General features: G+C 39.2%; 1 protein-coding gene across 3 annotated transcripts in view; it reads right to left on the reverse strand.

The window, feature by feature from the left end:
* Positions 1–17,272, reverse strand: part of Hgf (hepatocyte growth factor) — a 74,288-nt gene that overhangs the window by 55,725 nt on the left and 1,291 nt on the right. For 2 of the 3 annotated variants that reach the window (XM_004839760.3, XM_087206749.1), the window contains exons 2-5: positions 11,711–11,876; positions 8,121–8,233; positions 6,574–6,688; positions 1,977–2,119 (exon numbers count right to left, since the gene is read on the reverse strand). In XM_004839760.3, the coding sequence (XP_004839817.2) occupies positions 1,977–2,119; positions 6,574–6,688; positions 8,121–8,233; positions 11,711–11,876 (537 nt within the window). The remainder of the gene's footprint in view (positions 1–1,976; positions 2,120–6,573; positions 6,689–8,120; positions 8,234–11,710; positions 11,877–17,272) is intronic. The other variant, XM_004839761.3, reaches the window with a different exon arrangement.

The following is a 17,272-nucleotide window of genomic DNA, read 5'->3' on the forward strand; positions in this document are numbered from 1 at the left end:
GTTTACAATTAGTTCTCTTTTTTCTCTATTAATATACTGATCATGCTAATGTTGGATCCTCTTGAAAAAATCCCACTAAAACCTTGGTCACTCACTTTAGTTTGAATCTAAAACAGCGCAGCTGCAGGACCATCCCTGCAGTATCTCAGCTGACAGGCGGCATCGCTTTGTGCCTCCTGAGTAAGGCTGGTGTGGCACGGCCAGACCTCTAACTGCTTCCAGAGAGAAGTGAGCCACCCCCTTGGTTCGCTGACCGAGAACGCTGTGTGTCATTAATAGTAACAGGCACTGCCCTTTGCTAAGGAAGGCTAGATGACCTCAAGTTATTAAGGAATATCGAGAATTACATGCTTATAAGGGTAACTACATAAAAAAGTTTTAAAATTACTTATATTTTTAGAGTGCTATTATCCACTCCCCATTGGTCTAGATCTATGACAGTCTATTTTAGTAAGGTTCTTCTTATTTATTTTATTTATTTTTATTTTTATTTTTGGTACCGGGGATTGAACTCGGGTCCTTGAGCTTGTGCAGCAGGTGGCGAAACCACTGAGCCAAATCCCCGGCCCAGTAACATTCTTCTTATAAATCAGGGGTTGAGAATTAAATTCCCACAAGGGCCAGGTAGGTGAGGTGTGTTCTAAGCTGTACAGAGTTTGACCAAATTACCTGCCTCAGGATATGCTAACCAGGTCACAAGACCAGGAAACAAAACTCCCTAGCAGTGATTCTCAACAGTGATTTAGAAAATGGAAAGTGGAGATTTCCCTAAAAATAGGGGATTTTTTCTTCCATGTACAAATTTAAGACAAATATTAATCACAGACTTATTCATACAAAACAGACTTGTTCATAATGTTATCATAGTTATGTTTATTATTTTTAAAAGAAAAGAAAACAATGAAGGAGTTATAGGGAACAGAATATGACATGGAATGGAAAGCAAGAATTTACAAACAGAGTTGGAACTGGCTCTACCACATGGAGTCAGGGTTTTAAATTAACTAACAACAAAAACACATTCACCTTCTCTGACAGTTAAGAAACCATGGCCTTCACTTGCCCTGTGGTAACTACCAACCTAATATTAAATGGATATTCACGGGTGATATAGCTCAAAAATATTTAGTTAATAAACAGGTAAAATGTCTTAAAATAAAAATAGGACAGCATTCCAGTAGCCTCTTCCACTCCCCAAGTACTTCGAAATTTTAATAAATTTCTGAAAGAATTCAATCCACATTTGGATTTGGCAAATTTTAAGAAATTTTGACAGAATTGAAAAATCCAGCTACTCAATAGCCAAATATCTGAAAACGAACCCGCATATAACACTGGAGAACCCCTCTTCAGTCTCATCGGCACTCCAGAGGACAGAGAGCGCCCCGGTGTGCTGAGGAGAGAGGCCAGCACAGCGTGGATTCGGTTCCTGCCTTCACACCGCATGGACGCGGCTCGGGCCCTTCAAGTGTGATGCTAATTGGCACTCCCTGCCAGTCTGGTGTCACATTTGCTTCTAGTCCCATTTTCACCAAGCACACATGGGAGCTGAGCTTCCGGTGCCCCTGGTCCTATTCTCTTCTGGACACAGAGACTCCACCACATCGCATCAGAGGGGCTGCGTCCGAAGCTCTGCCCAAGCAGGGCCTGGGTGTACCGAATCCACATTACTAATAAAGACCGACTGCATTCAGCTCTTTCCATGTGCTCTATGGGAGCAACTCTCAAGGTTCGTGAGCTTAAGACAGTAGTGACAGTAGGTGTCTTGGGCTGAGCTTGAAATTCAAGCCAAACACTGGCTCCGGTGCCTGTGCTAATCTGGTGGTCATCTGATAGTTTGCAAAACATCATGGACAAATGCTCAGATAATTCTCCATGGTTAGGTTCGCATGAACGCCATATTTATTGGGATTGACGGGTGTCTGTGCACCTGCAGTGCGAGACACAGGGCGCCCCCCGCAGTCAGGCTCATTTACCTTCTGAACACTGAGGGATGTCACAGACTTCGTGCCGTACCTCGGGCTTGCTCGTGAAGCACCAGGGTCCCCCTTCTTCCCCTCGAGGATTTCGACAGTAGTTTTCCTGTAGGTCCTTACCCCGATAGCTCGAAGGCAAAAAGCTAGTTTTAAAATGATAATCATTACAGTATAAGAGCATGCAACTTTATTTTTGGCCTATTAAATTTATTAATTACTGGGTTGAATTTTCCTGAAAGTTAAGAAAAAAGTCACCCCTTAAATCTATCTCTTAAACAGTCACACATTTTAACTTAAATTCTGTCATTTCTATGCATTCTTAAAATATCTGAGTTTCTTTCAAAGTTCACCTAGCCGAATGTTCGGATTCAACATCACATTAAGAACTTTAGCCCCTAGGTTATCCAAGACCCCTGGATTCTGTGTACTCTCGAATATCCCTGGTGTGGAGTAACACACAACCACAGGCTCCACTCAGGGGTCCTCAGGAGAGAGCTGAGAAATCACTGCTCTAACTGCTAACCCAAGGGCGTTATCTGTTTGTTTTTGGCTTTTCTTATAAAGAATAGTCTCCCTTTTGCCCCTGCACAATTGAGAAACAGATTGATGAAATAACATGAACCAAGAAGCCAAAGTCAAATTCAGCCTAGACTTCAATTTCAGCTCTTTCTGGCCAAGAGCCCTGCAAACAATTTGGCGTCTGTCTGCCTGGTAGCTTACCTATAGAGGGAGGACACTTATGACTTCTAACGTCTTACAGCTCAAACGGCTGTTTGGAGAAGTTCAAAAAGATGATAAAGTAATAGGCGCTTAAATGCTACCTATGATTAAGCATGTTCCACTCTGTATTCTCTACTCTGACATAATAAAATACTTATTTCTTTCAAAGATTTTAAAAATATTGACTGTCACTGTGGCTTGGGGCTCCCAGTCCTAATCCACAATAGTAAGCTATTGGGTTCAATAACCTGGACTTCTGACTTTTGTGTAAAACTTCTAATGGCCTAGTGGTCATCTTGTTACTAACGTAAAGTTTTACAACACACCTGAAAAGGCCAAAACCTTTTGCTTCGTTTTTGTATTGCTTATGATCTTGGGCTCAATGATGCCACACTTTCCTTCTAGACTACACACAAAAATCGTTTAAAAAATAATATATAACTATAGGTAATACTAGTAAAAAGGTTTTGGAAAAAATGTAGTCACATTCCAATATTTTGTTGGGTTTTTGCTAAAAAGCTTTATTTCTACTTTTACTGACCTTAGAGTTCTACAAGTACATGGATTAAAGTGCAAGGATTTCATCTTTCAGTAAAAGTAATCCAAACATGTTCACTGTCCAGTGAGACTTCTAATTGTAAATGGATATGTGAATTACCCTAAATTAGTCATTTAAGTACTGTATACGTAAACCAAAACATCACATTATTCCTCATAGATACACACAGATCTTGTGTGTGAATCAAAAAGGGAGAAAAGAAGAAGAGGAGGTATCTGTTTTATGCTTTATTTGGCCACACAGAATGAATGCAGGACATCTCAGGTGCTAAGCGATGCTCTGCAATGGAATTCCTTCATTTGGGCGTGAGAACATTCCAGAGTCAAATTCTCGGAACACATGAATTACTGACAACTTACTAACAACTAAACCTTTTTTAAAATCTGAATTAAATACTGCAAACTTTCTGTAACTCTGAGGTGTCTTTGATAAAGAGTTTACATATAACCTTATTTTAATAGCATTTTAAATTAATTTCCTTTTTCTCATCATTATCTTGTATTCAGTTTACTGGAGCTAAATAGTGTTTTTAGTACATGTTGAATACCACAAACACATATTCGATATCTACAGCTTTTGAGAGGATTTTTACTGAAGGAGAGAGAGGGAGGGAGGAAGAGAGAGAGATGGAGCAAGAAACAGAAATACACACATACACCTTTCCAGTGGATTTAGAAAGCCAAACAGAAGCTGTGAGGAAGTGGTGAAAATATCAGTCAATAATTTAGCAGGAAAAATACAATTAGGAAGGAAGAGAAATAAAGTCAAAACTAAGATTAGATAATGCCCAACAGGCAAATTCTCCCACTGGAGTTGGTAAAATAGAGAGAAAAGATGGGCCCTTTCCACAATTTGGAATCAATTCATATCCAATTCCTCTTCCGGAGGATGAGATTAAAGTGCTCTCCGGGTCCCCCTGCATTTCCGGGTGTGTTTGAACTTCACCCCATCCACTGGCTTTCTTGTGCCCTGCGGTGTTGGCCTGACTCCCCAGCACCCGCACTTGGCCATGGCCTGCTCTCTGCTCTCTCCCTGCACAGGCGTCCATGTATAGATGTTCACAAGGACAGAGTGCATGCAGGGCTGGGCCAGGCAGTGGGCTCTGGGTTGAGCTTTGATTCCCATGCATACTATTCTTAGTTCTCTGTCCTTGCTCTTAGCAAGGCTTTAAGAGAGATAAGTGAAGAAATGTTCCAAACTGGGTATTATCCAAATATACTTTGCAACATAAACTAGGTCTTCTAGTTGCCAGCCTCTCTTTCTTTTAATATGAACTGTGTTCATAGGAAACTTGACCTATTCCATCATCTACTTTATTAATGAATGCTGGATGGCTAATGAAGGATATAGATGTAGATATCATGTCACCTGATTTTCTACACCAATTTCTACATCATCTATCATCATCTTTCCATTAAGCCACTTGTAAAATACTTCAGTTGAAGGAGTCAACAATAAACCACTCCTCCAAATGGAAACATATTTCATTTTCCATTGCCCATAAAGTAATCTCTAGTTAACACTTAATTTAAAGGTGTGAAGCTATAGTGCCGATATCCCAATCAGCTGCTAATTGAAGAAAACTATTACTTTCCTTGAACACCAAAGAAGTATTTGATTACTAGCACAGGACCCTCTCCACATAAACCTCTATGTCACCAGGAAATGTGCTGAGGTAAAATAGCAGTTGGGCTAGGGAGCCAGTTCCCAGGGAGATCTATTTCACATTCGCTCTTTTAGCAGACAATCACAATCATAGAGAATCTGGGTTGAAATAAGACCCCGAAAGCAGGATCAATTTTAAATGCTATGTTTGAAAAAAATAGTACTATACATGTATTCCTTTGTTTGCAAAAAAATATAGATCTATCTGTTTAAATAAAATGCTGCCTTCACTATGTAGATCCTTAAGAAAAGACAAAACCAACCGTACTGTGTGCATTGTAATAAAGGTAATCCCCTCATTCCTGTGCACCCGATAGCAACTGATTAGGGAAATGATGTTTTCAGTTATTGGAATGATCAGCTCAGCTGCCCAATGGTTGAGATCCCAGGTCGGTCGGACCCCAGTTTGGAACAAAGTTCTTTTGGAACAAATTCCTCTCTACTTACTAAAGCAAAATCAGTCATGTCACAAAATATGATTATTTCTTAAAGAAAAAGTGAAATTAAGTGGAAAATATCTCATCAAACAACGTCATAGTCACTAGCAAAAAACAAGCCCGGACCTCTGTCCTCTGACAGGCCACGGCCTCGTGCCTTAGGGTCGGTGAAAACACAGCTGGCAGAGCCCCCTGCTGCCTTATCTGCCGGCCACACCACTCACCGCTCTCTAGTTGTCTAGAACCCTAGAAAATGCAGGGGTTCGCTATGCTGCAGTTTTACCATGTATTTAAAATAAAATTAATAAAAGCATCCATTTGGCTGTTCTTCTGAGAATTCCGTGAGATGAACAAGTAAACTATTCCACAAGACAAGGCACCGGGCACAGGACAAACCAAATCTTCTAATCCCTTTACTAACCAGGGGAGAACTGTTTGTAACCACATTAGCTCCCATTAAAAACGATTTGTGAAATAAGCCTGCAAAACTATGGATATCTAGTTCCCCACTAGATCTAGTTCATCTTCCTGTTTTTCCTCCACAATGATTAAAATTCTCAACCCAGGAAACCTATTAATATTATGTTTACAGGTTTATAAATCGTATTCATCTGTTATAATAAACACAATTCCCTGGGTGTTTTCGGAGTTTTCTCTTGTCTTTGGACCACAAGTGAAGTGAGAATGTGTTCAGTCTGAGGGAGGAGTGTTTCACAGCTTTGGGTCCCCTATGGAATTATGTGGAAGCTTCAAATAATGGTGGTACCGTTTTCCGCCCAGAGCTTCTGGCGTAATTGGTCTGTGTGTCCCCTCCCCTCCGGGTGGTGAGGTTTATCAAAGGCTTGCAGTAGCTGATTCTAATGGCCAACCAGCCAAGGTTGGGAAAAACACAGCCCCTGTAAGGTCAGAGTCTGACCTGCCTCTGATTCACTAGTCAACCTCTAGTGCTTCCTCAAAAGCAAAAAGAACAATCTTTTCACTTCCAAATTGAAGTATTCATTACTTGTTCACAAGCATCAAGATCTCTAAAGTGAGGCACTGAGGTACGATGCTATTATCATGAGTTTGTTCACTCGTTGGTTCATCTCAGTCATGAATTCACATAAGCCCAGGCCTCACAGAACTCAGCAACCTGATTAAGTTACTACAGGGCTGCAGAATCGCTAGGAGGACCCCTCAAGCAGAGCTGCCCCCCTTTGCTTCTCGCTGTTCTTACCTGTGCTCGTGGGGGATCATGGAGCTCCAGGGCTGGCACTTGATGCCACTCTTGGTGACAGAGACTGTGCCCTTGTAGCTGTCCCCTTTCCCGATGATGCAGTTGCGAATGTAGTCTAGGGAAGGAAGCAGAGAGAGAGATGTCCTAATGTGGGAAACATGTGCCGTATTTACTGAGGACAAAAACAGAAGTGAAATTCCATTCAAACCTGTAAGTAATTAACTCCTAAAGTATTTCAAAATAACATTGAGGTTTCTTGCCCAAAGCTTTTCATAGATTTGCAAAATAACACACTTTGGAGTTACCCAAAGCAAACAAACAAGCAGATGATGAGAAGTTTTAGGTCTATGAGTGCACTATAGAAGACTAGCCACAAAGACTCCTCTGTATGTGACATAAATGAGCCTATATGCACACGACTGGCTAGGTAACTGTGACTTACTAAACCTAAAATATCTACAAAAATGGAGTGATTTTTAGAATATGAATTTTAAGAAATTATAATTAATTTGTCTTTCTTTACACCAGTGACATTGTGCGTATATATATGAGATAATTACATTCAGTTGATTGCTATATTCTACATTTTTGCTAACATTTTGACTCTTCAGGTATACCTATGACTACTAAATTATAACATACTCTGTTGCTATCAAATAATAGCATATGTGGCTGCTAACAAACTAGAAGATTAAAGAATGCTCATATGCTGAATCATCAATGTTTAGAATTTGCAGATTTATTAGGATATGTAGAAATTATCTTTTGTCTACTTGAATTTTCTTTTAATTACATTTAAGCATTGACTCTATCGACATGGAAATACATATTTGTATATAGTTTCAAATGTCAAAGTTTAACAGGGCACAGAATGGGATTTTTAAAACAATAACATTAAAATGAATGTTATTTTCAGAAGTATAGTCCACAATTACTATTTGTAATAATTAATTTTTAAAATTTGTTTTTATTTAATGGTCTATTATTTTATTCATATAATTCTGCTTCTCAACAGTGTAAATATCTTGTGAATACAATATAAAACCACCCTTATAGATAAGTTAACAAATAACATAGTCTCAATTCTTCTTTGCATAATTTTTAAGCAGTTAAGCACAGATCCAATTCACATATCCAAATTTCCATACTCATTATTATCAGCCATCATCATTGTAACAGATCAGTTATCCAAAGTTGTTAAATGTAAAATACTATTCTCAAAATTTGCCACAAATCTAATATATCTTAATCTAATAATGTAAGATGATATTTACTAAAGTGAATGTGGAGATTACCGGTTCTAAGAGACATGCAAAAAAGTCAAAGGGAAAGTGGACCTAGATTATAGGAAGTTTGGGACGTATTCTAAAATTTCACACGAAGAGTAGTCAAGGTTCGATTTTCATCACCTTCGTGAATGAACTGACTACACTAATCGATCAGCACATAACAGAAAAATCAATGAGAAATAGCACTGTGCCGGGAGATTCCTAATTCACATTTCACACTTTATTTCATCAGGCAACATTTAGGGAGAAGTCTGTCACCTTTCTTTTCATAGAGGTCGAATTCGTGGCCAAACTCTTTCTTCACTCCATTTGACATGCTATTGAAAGGGAGCCAGAGGCATCTTTTTCTTGCTTTATCAAACACAAAGGCCCTGAAAAAATATATGAATGAAAAGAAGGAATACTGCTCTTTATACAGGTTTTAAAGAACTGGCACATGATTTACCAAGGAAGACAATAGAAAATCAGATGAACTTCTATGTACATAATAAAAATACAGTGACATCAGAACCTACCATTTGATGGCCAGAAAAGAAAAAAACGAAACTAACTTTTTGTGAGTATGGATATATATATATATATCAGATTGAATAGTAGCAGAGATGTTCTCATGCTATTCTGAACAACTTATAGAAAATTAAGAGCTTCAATAAGCAAAGTCAACATGTAACACAACTATCTGGATTATTTCCAAAGACTTTTTTTTTGTAAGTACCCAGTAAATTGGGAGATTTTCTTTACACCTCTATACAAATGAATATAATTATGATGTCATGATTAGTTTCCCAAGTTTGTAATTGTATGAAAATGACATTTCCTAAGTTACATCAGGCATCAACCCCCAGGGACATTCTCTAGGAAACAGGGATCTAAATCCAATGTTCAGAAATGTTTGAATATAGTATCCCTTCCTGGTGCATTATAAAATACTAAAGTTTATTAAAGGTTGGGAAAATCTTGCTATAAGGGTAACTTTGTTTCAATCCATGTTTCCCAAACAAGTTTGCTTGTATATGCGCTTTGGTTTGTTTGGTTGGTTGGTTTTCTGAGCCAGGATCTCCCTGTGTAGTTCAGGCTGGCCTTGAACTCACTGTGCAGGCCACACTGGTCTGGAACTCACAGCAACCTCTTGTTTCAGCTTCCTCAATGCTGGGATTATAGGCATGTGCCACCACACCTGTCCTTTGTATATACATTTTAATTTAAAAATTATCAATATTCGAGAATGTGCTCTTGATGTATCATCTTAAGAAAAAAATGTTAAAATGTTTCAACTCTACAATTACCATTCCTACAGCCAAGTATTTAATTAGTTTTTTGCTGTTGTTCACTAAAACAATCTTTTTCTAAAACAAAAGGATAAATACCAAAAGTTCTAAAACAAAGTGCCAGGCTATGTCAACTGGAAAACTGCATAAAGGGTTTCCAGTTTCCTGATCACACTAACTCTTTGCTGTCCTTCCATTGCAATGACACATTCTCTCAGAGAAACACTTTCTCATACTATTTTACACCTCCACATGCAGTTATGAGGCCATCAGTAGTTTCTCTCGGGTGAAAAACTAAAAATGTAAATAAGAATCAAAATGTATAGTTGATATTGTGAAATAGGAAGAAAATGTCTAAAGGAATAGGAGAAATGGGAGGGGAAGGGGAAATGAAAGAAGGGAAAAGAAAAAATATGAGAAAAGGAAAAAAATGGAAACAAAGTCTTTGTAAATAGGGAAGGTGGAGGGGGTGAAGGGAGGGCAGGGGAAGGGGAAAAAATAAGAAGCAAGATACTCATGTACAGGTACAAGATCCCAGTGAGGAATGTAACTGCACTGTATACCTAAAATGTACCAATAAACTTAGTGGGGGAAAAAAAGAGATTTCTAGAGATTCAATAAAAAATTTCCATGGGTTGCATGGTCTTTTAAGTTTGACTTTAATACGAGTCTTTATCTTACCCTTAATTTTTATCATCTTATTTTAAAATTATTCTGTACAATTCTACATAGTCATGGCTGGAAGACAAGCTCTCTTATTTTCCTCTTAGGTCACCTTGGGAATGAGGAGAAATCCTGCTGACATCCTAGGGTCAGACACTCTGAGCATCTTTCCTGCCTAACAAAGAGGATCTAGAGTCCCAGTAAAAGTGATACTGTTGACACCTAGTCCAGAGGAAAGAGTGTTTGAGAGTGTGCTTCCTCTCTCCCACCCAGTTCACAACCCTGTCACATGGCCTTGTTGGTATGTTTTGATATTATGTGTATATTGCATAGAGCTGAACCACAATGTGGTCAGAAAGTATGAAACATCATATACCTGGGATAACTGCATCTGTCAATAAGGCCTCATGCCCTCTCTAATGCAGCAAATCATTTTAGTCTCTACTGAATAAGCAAGTTAGGATGGTAACTGTAAATTATGAGTGAAAGCGATATTTCCTCACATAGGACCCAAGGGAGTATATGTTCAGATTCAAAGTTTAAAATCCACAGTGAGATGTGGTTGCCCACCCACTCTGCCACACTCTTTCCACCCCAAGAAGGGAAAACACAACTTGGACCTGTTTGATTGCCAAAGGAACATCTCCAAAAATCTACACCGCCGAGGTGTGGATTGAAAGTGATTTTTTCCTAATTTATTTTTAACAATCCCAAGGCCTTTATACAGAAGTCAGGGGATGAAACAGAATTGGCATAGAATAATAGCAGAATTATTATGCTACTTGCAAATTTTATTCCCACTCCCAGTGGCAGAAAGCATCTCCCTGAAAGTGGCAGCTGTGCTATAAAAGTAGGAGGTCTTCCCGCTCCCCCACAGCTGAGAGCTCTCTGACCACGCCCTTCTGGGCCGCCTCCAACGCTCACTTCGGTGAGCAACGCAGGACAGCAGTGGACCCCGCACCTCGGGGCGGGGCTGACCCTCCGGCCACACCACCGGGCACTGTCCAGCAATCAGCTAGAACTTGAAATGCACAGAACGTGTCATACAATCCTACTTTTAAAAAGGGATTGAAATAGGTAAGGAAGGAATAAGAAATAAGATGAGGGAGAGGAAATGCATGAAAGAGAGCAAGAAAATGCATGTTCTTCTGGAAGATCAGGGGCCCATTGAGACGTTATGATTGACTTTCGGACAAAGGCCGTGTTTCCTCTTTGCTCCTTGGCTCTTATAGTGGTAAGGAGCTCTCCCTTGTGGGTCACCCAAGGACTACCAGAGGTAAGGGACCCTCTCTACCAGGCCTCTGAATTGCTCTATCACTTTTCACCTGAATCTCATCACCGTCATCCTCTGAATTCTTTCACACAGCCTTTGCTGCTGACACCATTCCCTCAGTTATTTTTAACTAATTCTCTCAACACCTTTTATTTAAATCCCTAAGACCAAGATATAAGTTGCAGTAAATTTTGGCCATTGCCCAACTTTTAGTCTGAAAATTCCTCCAGTCCTCTTGCAAGATAGAGGAAGGGAAGGAGGGAGGAGGAGAAAGAAAAAGGAAGGAAGGAAGGGAGGAAAAGTTTTACTCTGAATGACTGGATAGAATATTTTTAAATGTTGGAGAGATAAAGGTCACTCTGACTTGATTTTAGTTCCTCGAGTTTAACTGTTCCTCCTATGAGAAATCAGAACTCTCCTAACCAAGACCACTGTTGATTGCTGAGGGCAGTTTTTGGCATTCTCCCCTGCTCAAGCTATATTTGCTTCCATGGAGAGCTACGATTTCTGTTTGATGACTTAAAACTAGCCTCAAACTCAGTCTGAAGAGTTTTGTTCACAAAAAAGCAAAGAGAAGAACATGACTACAACGTACGCATGGGATGTGTGGAAAATCGTCCTAAGCACCACATAAAGAAACTTACTTGCAGGTGAAGGGGAGCCCTTTATTCCGAGTGCATCTATTAGCACACTGATCCGCGCTGTTCATCTTCTTGGTCTTAATCTTCAGTAGTGGGTCTTCTTTGATGAGAGTAGTCTTTGCTGACTTTTTGAATTCATGAAGGGTATTTCTTCTTTTCTTCTGTCCTTCTATTAATGCAAAATTATAAACATGGTAGAAATGCTTTCAATGATTTTACGGAAAAACAATTTTTGCATTACCTGCAAGATAATCATTTTATCTAAGAACATACTGGACCTTTAGGGATTAGGAATGCTGAGGGCTGTGGAATGGTTATGAGCAAGAGAAAAGTATTGGAATCAGGGCAATTCAAGGAACTTGTCACACACGCATTCATCTATAGTCTTCAGACATTTTCTCTATTCTTTCAACTGAAGTATGTCATAAAAAATTAGGATAGAGTTCATCCTAAATAAATAGAGAAATCTAAAGAAATAACTGTAAAACAAACAATTAGGAAAGAGTTCACTCTAAAAAAATATATTTTCCAAATAACACAAATATCAGAGCCAGGCACACTATGTCAGGTTTTATAATTAAAATCTTCATTTTCTTCCATCATTGGCCCTTGTGTGAGTTAAGAGTGGTTGAGTAGAGAAGCCAACTCAATGATAAGCTAGAGACTTCCCACTAAGAGCTATGCAGTGGACAGATTCTTCTCACTCGCTTTTAAGTGTTTTGTACTATTCATATTTTACCCATTCTCTTTCCATCTACTACAAATTAAAATGTTCTGTGCTGTTGAACACTTCTTCTTACTATCCACTGAACTGTTTGTCTTGAGATCAAGCCAAATACTGTAAATCAAATGCATGTAAAACTTCATCCCTTAATGTAGCAGTATCATTTTTCTTCAGGAAAGTGCAAGCCTCCTAGATAAGACGAAGCCTCCTACTATAAACCTGGAGAACAGTACCAAAACTTCCTAAGAGCTTAATCTTATGAATTACTTGTGAGTTCAGGAACTGTTTCTTTACTCTCTATTTTGTGAAAGTCATCTCAATGACATCCTCAGGTCACCCTCTTCGTAATATGGGTCACAGTGTCTGATCGATTGCAGCTCTAGGATAAGGAGAACGGAAGAAACCATGCCCCTCTGCCAGTCAGTTGATTCAAACTTTGACAAAGGCAATGATGACAGATTCACTTATAAGTTGATGAAGCCAAGGCTCAGGGAAAAATTCACTGACCACGTACAAACAGCCTGGAAGCCCAGCTGCCTGGCTTCAGAACTGCCGCTGGACGCCATTTACCATGTCAACTCTACCTAAGAATTGCCAAGAGTGTATGTGGAAATATAACGTGTAAACATTTTTTGAAAATTTGGTCCAGAGTTGTCAATCAAGAGGAAACTCAGATGGCAGAGCAGGAAATGCATAATACACAAGAAGAAACACAAGGGCCTTGAAATTTCCAGTTCTCTGGAAAACTCTAAAAATCTAGCATTAATTTCTGTAGCAACACTGTCAATTTTAACTTTTCTTTTCCCTATTAGATGGAATGGCTGTTATACAATAGGTATAATTTTAACGAAATTTCAATCAACCAGATAATCTAGGAACATGTTACTGAATGAGAGTCTGCTGAATGCCTTGCACAATGCTGGCAGATGGGTGATGGTGCTAATATCTCACTGCCTCACCAAATGAGGGCCTTCACTGACCCGAAATGTCAGCAGTCCAGCTCCTGGATCCACAGAGTGCAAGTCACATTAATGATGAAGGAAAATGAATTACTATCATCACGAAGTAAATATTTAGGAATCAATTTGAATAAAAATGTGACAGATATGCAAATTATATGTTTTCTTTTGGAAATGTCATCCTTTGTTTCCTGACACGGAGGAAGAAACTGCTCTTTCTCAAGCAAAGAAGGCATAACTCTTCCCAAACTTTTGTTTCTCTCACAGACCCATGTTAATGGGAAGTAAATTTTTTAACTAACAGTTTCTCTTCCTGTGATCTTATTTCATTAATTCTTTAGTAATGTAAAATATTTCACAACACAATAATAATTTGATTTCATGCACAAGTTTCAGTATTACCTAGAAGTGAGTAATAGTTAAATAATGGGGAAAATGTATTTTTAAGCCTGTCTGCCAATGTACAGGAATATATATGTATGCATAATTACTTGTGAATGTATATATTTATATATGTAATTACTTGTGAATGTGTATATATATTTCTCAAGAGAGTTTATACTAATTAACATTATAGAATTAAAATTGTCTGGTTATAAGGTATTTATTGTCCTCGTCTAAGTAGATGAGAGAAGAGTATAAAAATAAATTAAAAAAGACTACAACAAACATTAAATCTCTAAAGTATTTCAGCAATTAATTAAAATAGAGGCTCTGCTCACTGCTCCTGTCTCTTTTCTCAAATCCACGCAAGATGAAGGTAAGCAGTAGCGACCACTGGAGCAGAGGTCTCTGGGTAATCATGCATGTTTAATTCTATAGATCCTCAGTTGTCCTGCTGAAATGCTAATGTGTGGTTGTTACTCATAAAAATAGTCTATTCTTGCTTGCTGGTAATTTTTCTATCAGTATAGATCAAAAAGCATTCTGATAAATGAATATGTCTACACTTGCCCTGCACTAAGTAACAAATAGAAGTAAAGCACTTAATCTGGAGCTACAAAATAATCAGGGAAATTGAAACCAATACCAAGATTCCTTCCTCAGTACTCTTGCTTTGTCATATGAATTTCCCTTTATATGTCACTCATACTAGGTCAGTGGCTAATTACTGAAACTATGAAGTTCAAATTAGCTACCTATCATGTAATACAAGCATCTGTAAAGTCAATTACTCAAGCAAAAAGAGAAAAATTCAAAATAGAAGCCATTCAAAAACAGCATCGGAAAATAAAAACCCTTTGCTGAAAACAGTTTTGACTTTCTCTTCCATGTGTATTAACAACTGGTGCTTGTTTTACTGAAAACATTTAACAGCCAGTCTTCATCTGGGAAAAAAATGTCTTTGGATCAGATTTTTCCCTATTATTTTTTCTGTGTGAGCATTAGTTGAAGCTCATAAACAAAATACTGAAATGATATCAAAGGGTGAGAGATCATGGCAAATTCGTTACGCTTTCCTGTATTTTAAATTACAGCTCCTTCCTTCGGTCTTCTCCCAGTCTGGGAAAGTATGTGGGAAGCTGTATTACCAAAAGAACCTGCAGCCCCTGTTCCAGAATTGAAATCATTAGGATTCTATTGAAAACCCCCAAACAGAAAGTCGGGTCAAATGTATCAAGGCGCTTGAGGAAAGGCACATTTCTCCGCTGGTTGCTCACCCCACACTCATTTCTCTCAGTACCTCATATATTTTCTTCTGTGTGGACAAACTGTTGACTTCAAAGGAAAATCCTGCAAGGAAAGGATTTTCAGAGTGTAGAAAGAAGCAGAAGTCTGGCTCCACACACTCTGAGAAAGCTGCCCACACGATTAGTGATTAGCAGTTGGAAGAGCAAGACGTTAAGATGAAAGCATCCAAATAATGAACGGAAAGGGGGTGGTCATGACTGGAGATTTTAAACTTCTCAGAGGCAAGAATCACAAATAGAAGTCTAAATCCCGACTGTTACCTAAGCAGGACTTGGATTTCACTGACAATCACCTCTCCTTCTTTAGAGAACTGTAACCAAATCACAAAGGAAGATGTCAAGGAGAATGAGATTGTGTCAGATTTAAGTCAGCTGCTGGCACTGGAGAAGCAACATCGTTATCTTTTCCAAGAGTTTACAAAATAAACTGATGGGTGTGAGGCTGGGAACCTCCCAGATACCCCATGTCGTCTTCCTTCTACTTTCTTGTTCGAGGACTCACAGGTACAGAAATTTCATCCAGGTCTGTGCCTTCTCTGTCCATTCCTGCCTACAACTGTCCCTCCTCACACTGACCAAAGCCCCGTGCTGAGGTACAGCTGCTGCCAAGGGGCTGACCTGTCACTCAAGTCTTCAGTGTGGAGCACTCATGGCTCAGTGTGACCTTCAAGACTCTCCCTTTGACCTCACCTTGCTTTCCGGAACACAGGTCACAGTTCCCTGGGTATCCGAGACGCCTTTCTCTTCATGCTCTTTTACCTGCTTGCAGGGTCGTCCTAGGGTGTCCTTCACATTTCCCCCCTCTACTCTCTGGCTACCTGTGGTCTCCTGACTCAGGTGCCAGCCACGCCTTCCCTCCTCTGTCCATAGCCAATGTGGTACCAAACACTTCCAAACATGATTCCACTCACTCAAATGGGAATGAACTGTCAACCGTGGGAATTCTAACAGAGAATTGTTACTGATTCTCCAAAGTAAATTTCAGTTGGTTTCACTGCTGCTGGCTGCAGTATAAGTAAAGGGGACAGTAACAGATTTCATTCACATGAATTTGGTAGGAATCTCATCTCTTTCCTTTCACTAACAAAAATAACAAGATAATTAAGGACTTCAACCCTCAGTTTTCCCATATAAGATAACCCAACGATGTCAGTCTTACTAGAACTAATTAAGTTTTTCTTTCGAACTTGGTTCCTAGCAGTTTCTCACCAAATACAGGTTCCTTTCCTCATTCTTCACCTTTATATTTTTCGAAGTCTCTCAGGCAAGAGGTGCTCATTTAATGCTTCTTTTGTTACAGAGGATTGGAATTGGTTTTCAGCGTAAGTAGGAGAGAAAAGAACAACTCCTCTAAGGAAGACTTGGGTCGACCCTATTGAATATTTCTCAATAAAACTTTTTAATAAATTTATCTCCATAATACCTTCTGGTCATACCTGCTTGCAGCTTATTAGTGTCCACTTCTTTTCTAATAGAGTGCTAGTTTTTTTTCATAGAACCAAAAAAATATAACCAAAGCCAGTAACAACAGCTACAAAAAAAATCTCTCAATGCTCAATATTAGAAGACATTAAGAAAAGAATAAATATTCTTTGTATGTTTAAAAAGGCTACTCCTGTTTTCCATTTTGGTGATAATATTTTTCTAAAAGCTACCAAAGTAATGTTGCCATCCAGAGAAAGTCAGACCCTCTTGCAGTGACAGTTTTAGGGTTATCCACTTCAGGAATTGTTCGCGGCATAGACCTGTGATTCCCAGCTGGCCCTGCCAACTGAGAACCCGCTCTGAGGCTGCTTTCTGCCTGTACTCAGGGAACGCACTCACTACCACATCAGCCAAAGTGAAGTATAATTACAAATGTGCATCTCCTGCCAGAAGGTGGGAATGCCGCCAAAAACAGACAGACACTGTGGATGCTGGATCTGCTGTTTGACTTTTCAGCATGGTGCTCTTCTCTCGTTGGAGGGTCACCTTCAGGAAGCTGCACTGTTCTTCACAGCAGCTACACTGGACTCACAAAGGAAAGCCATCAACGTCTTAGCCAGGATTGACCTTACGCCCAAGATTCCCTAAACCAGTTAGGTAGCACGGCCCACTGGGAGCTTGATGACCTGGTAGGCCTTTTTCACCTCTGCAGAGAAATCTTGCCTACTTGCTTTTAAGTTGAGGCTTTCCAAACTGTCATTCCCAA

This window comes from Heterocephalus glaber, unplaced genomic scaffold, assembly GCF_053883595.1.
Source record: "Heterocephalus glaber isolate CG9 unplaced genomic scaffold, H.glaber_assembly_v1.0 deba00000678, whole genome shotgun sequence".
NCBI lineage: Eukaryota > Metazoa > Chordata > Mammalia > Rodentia > Bathyergidae > Heterocephalus > Heterocephalus glaber.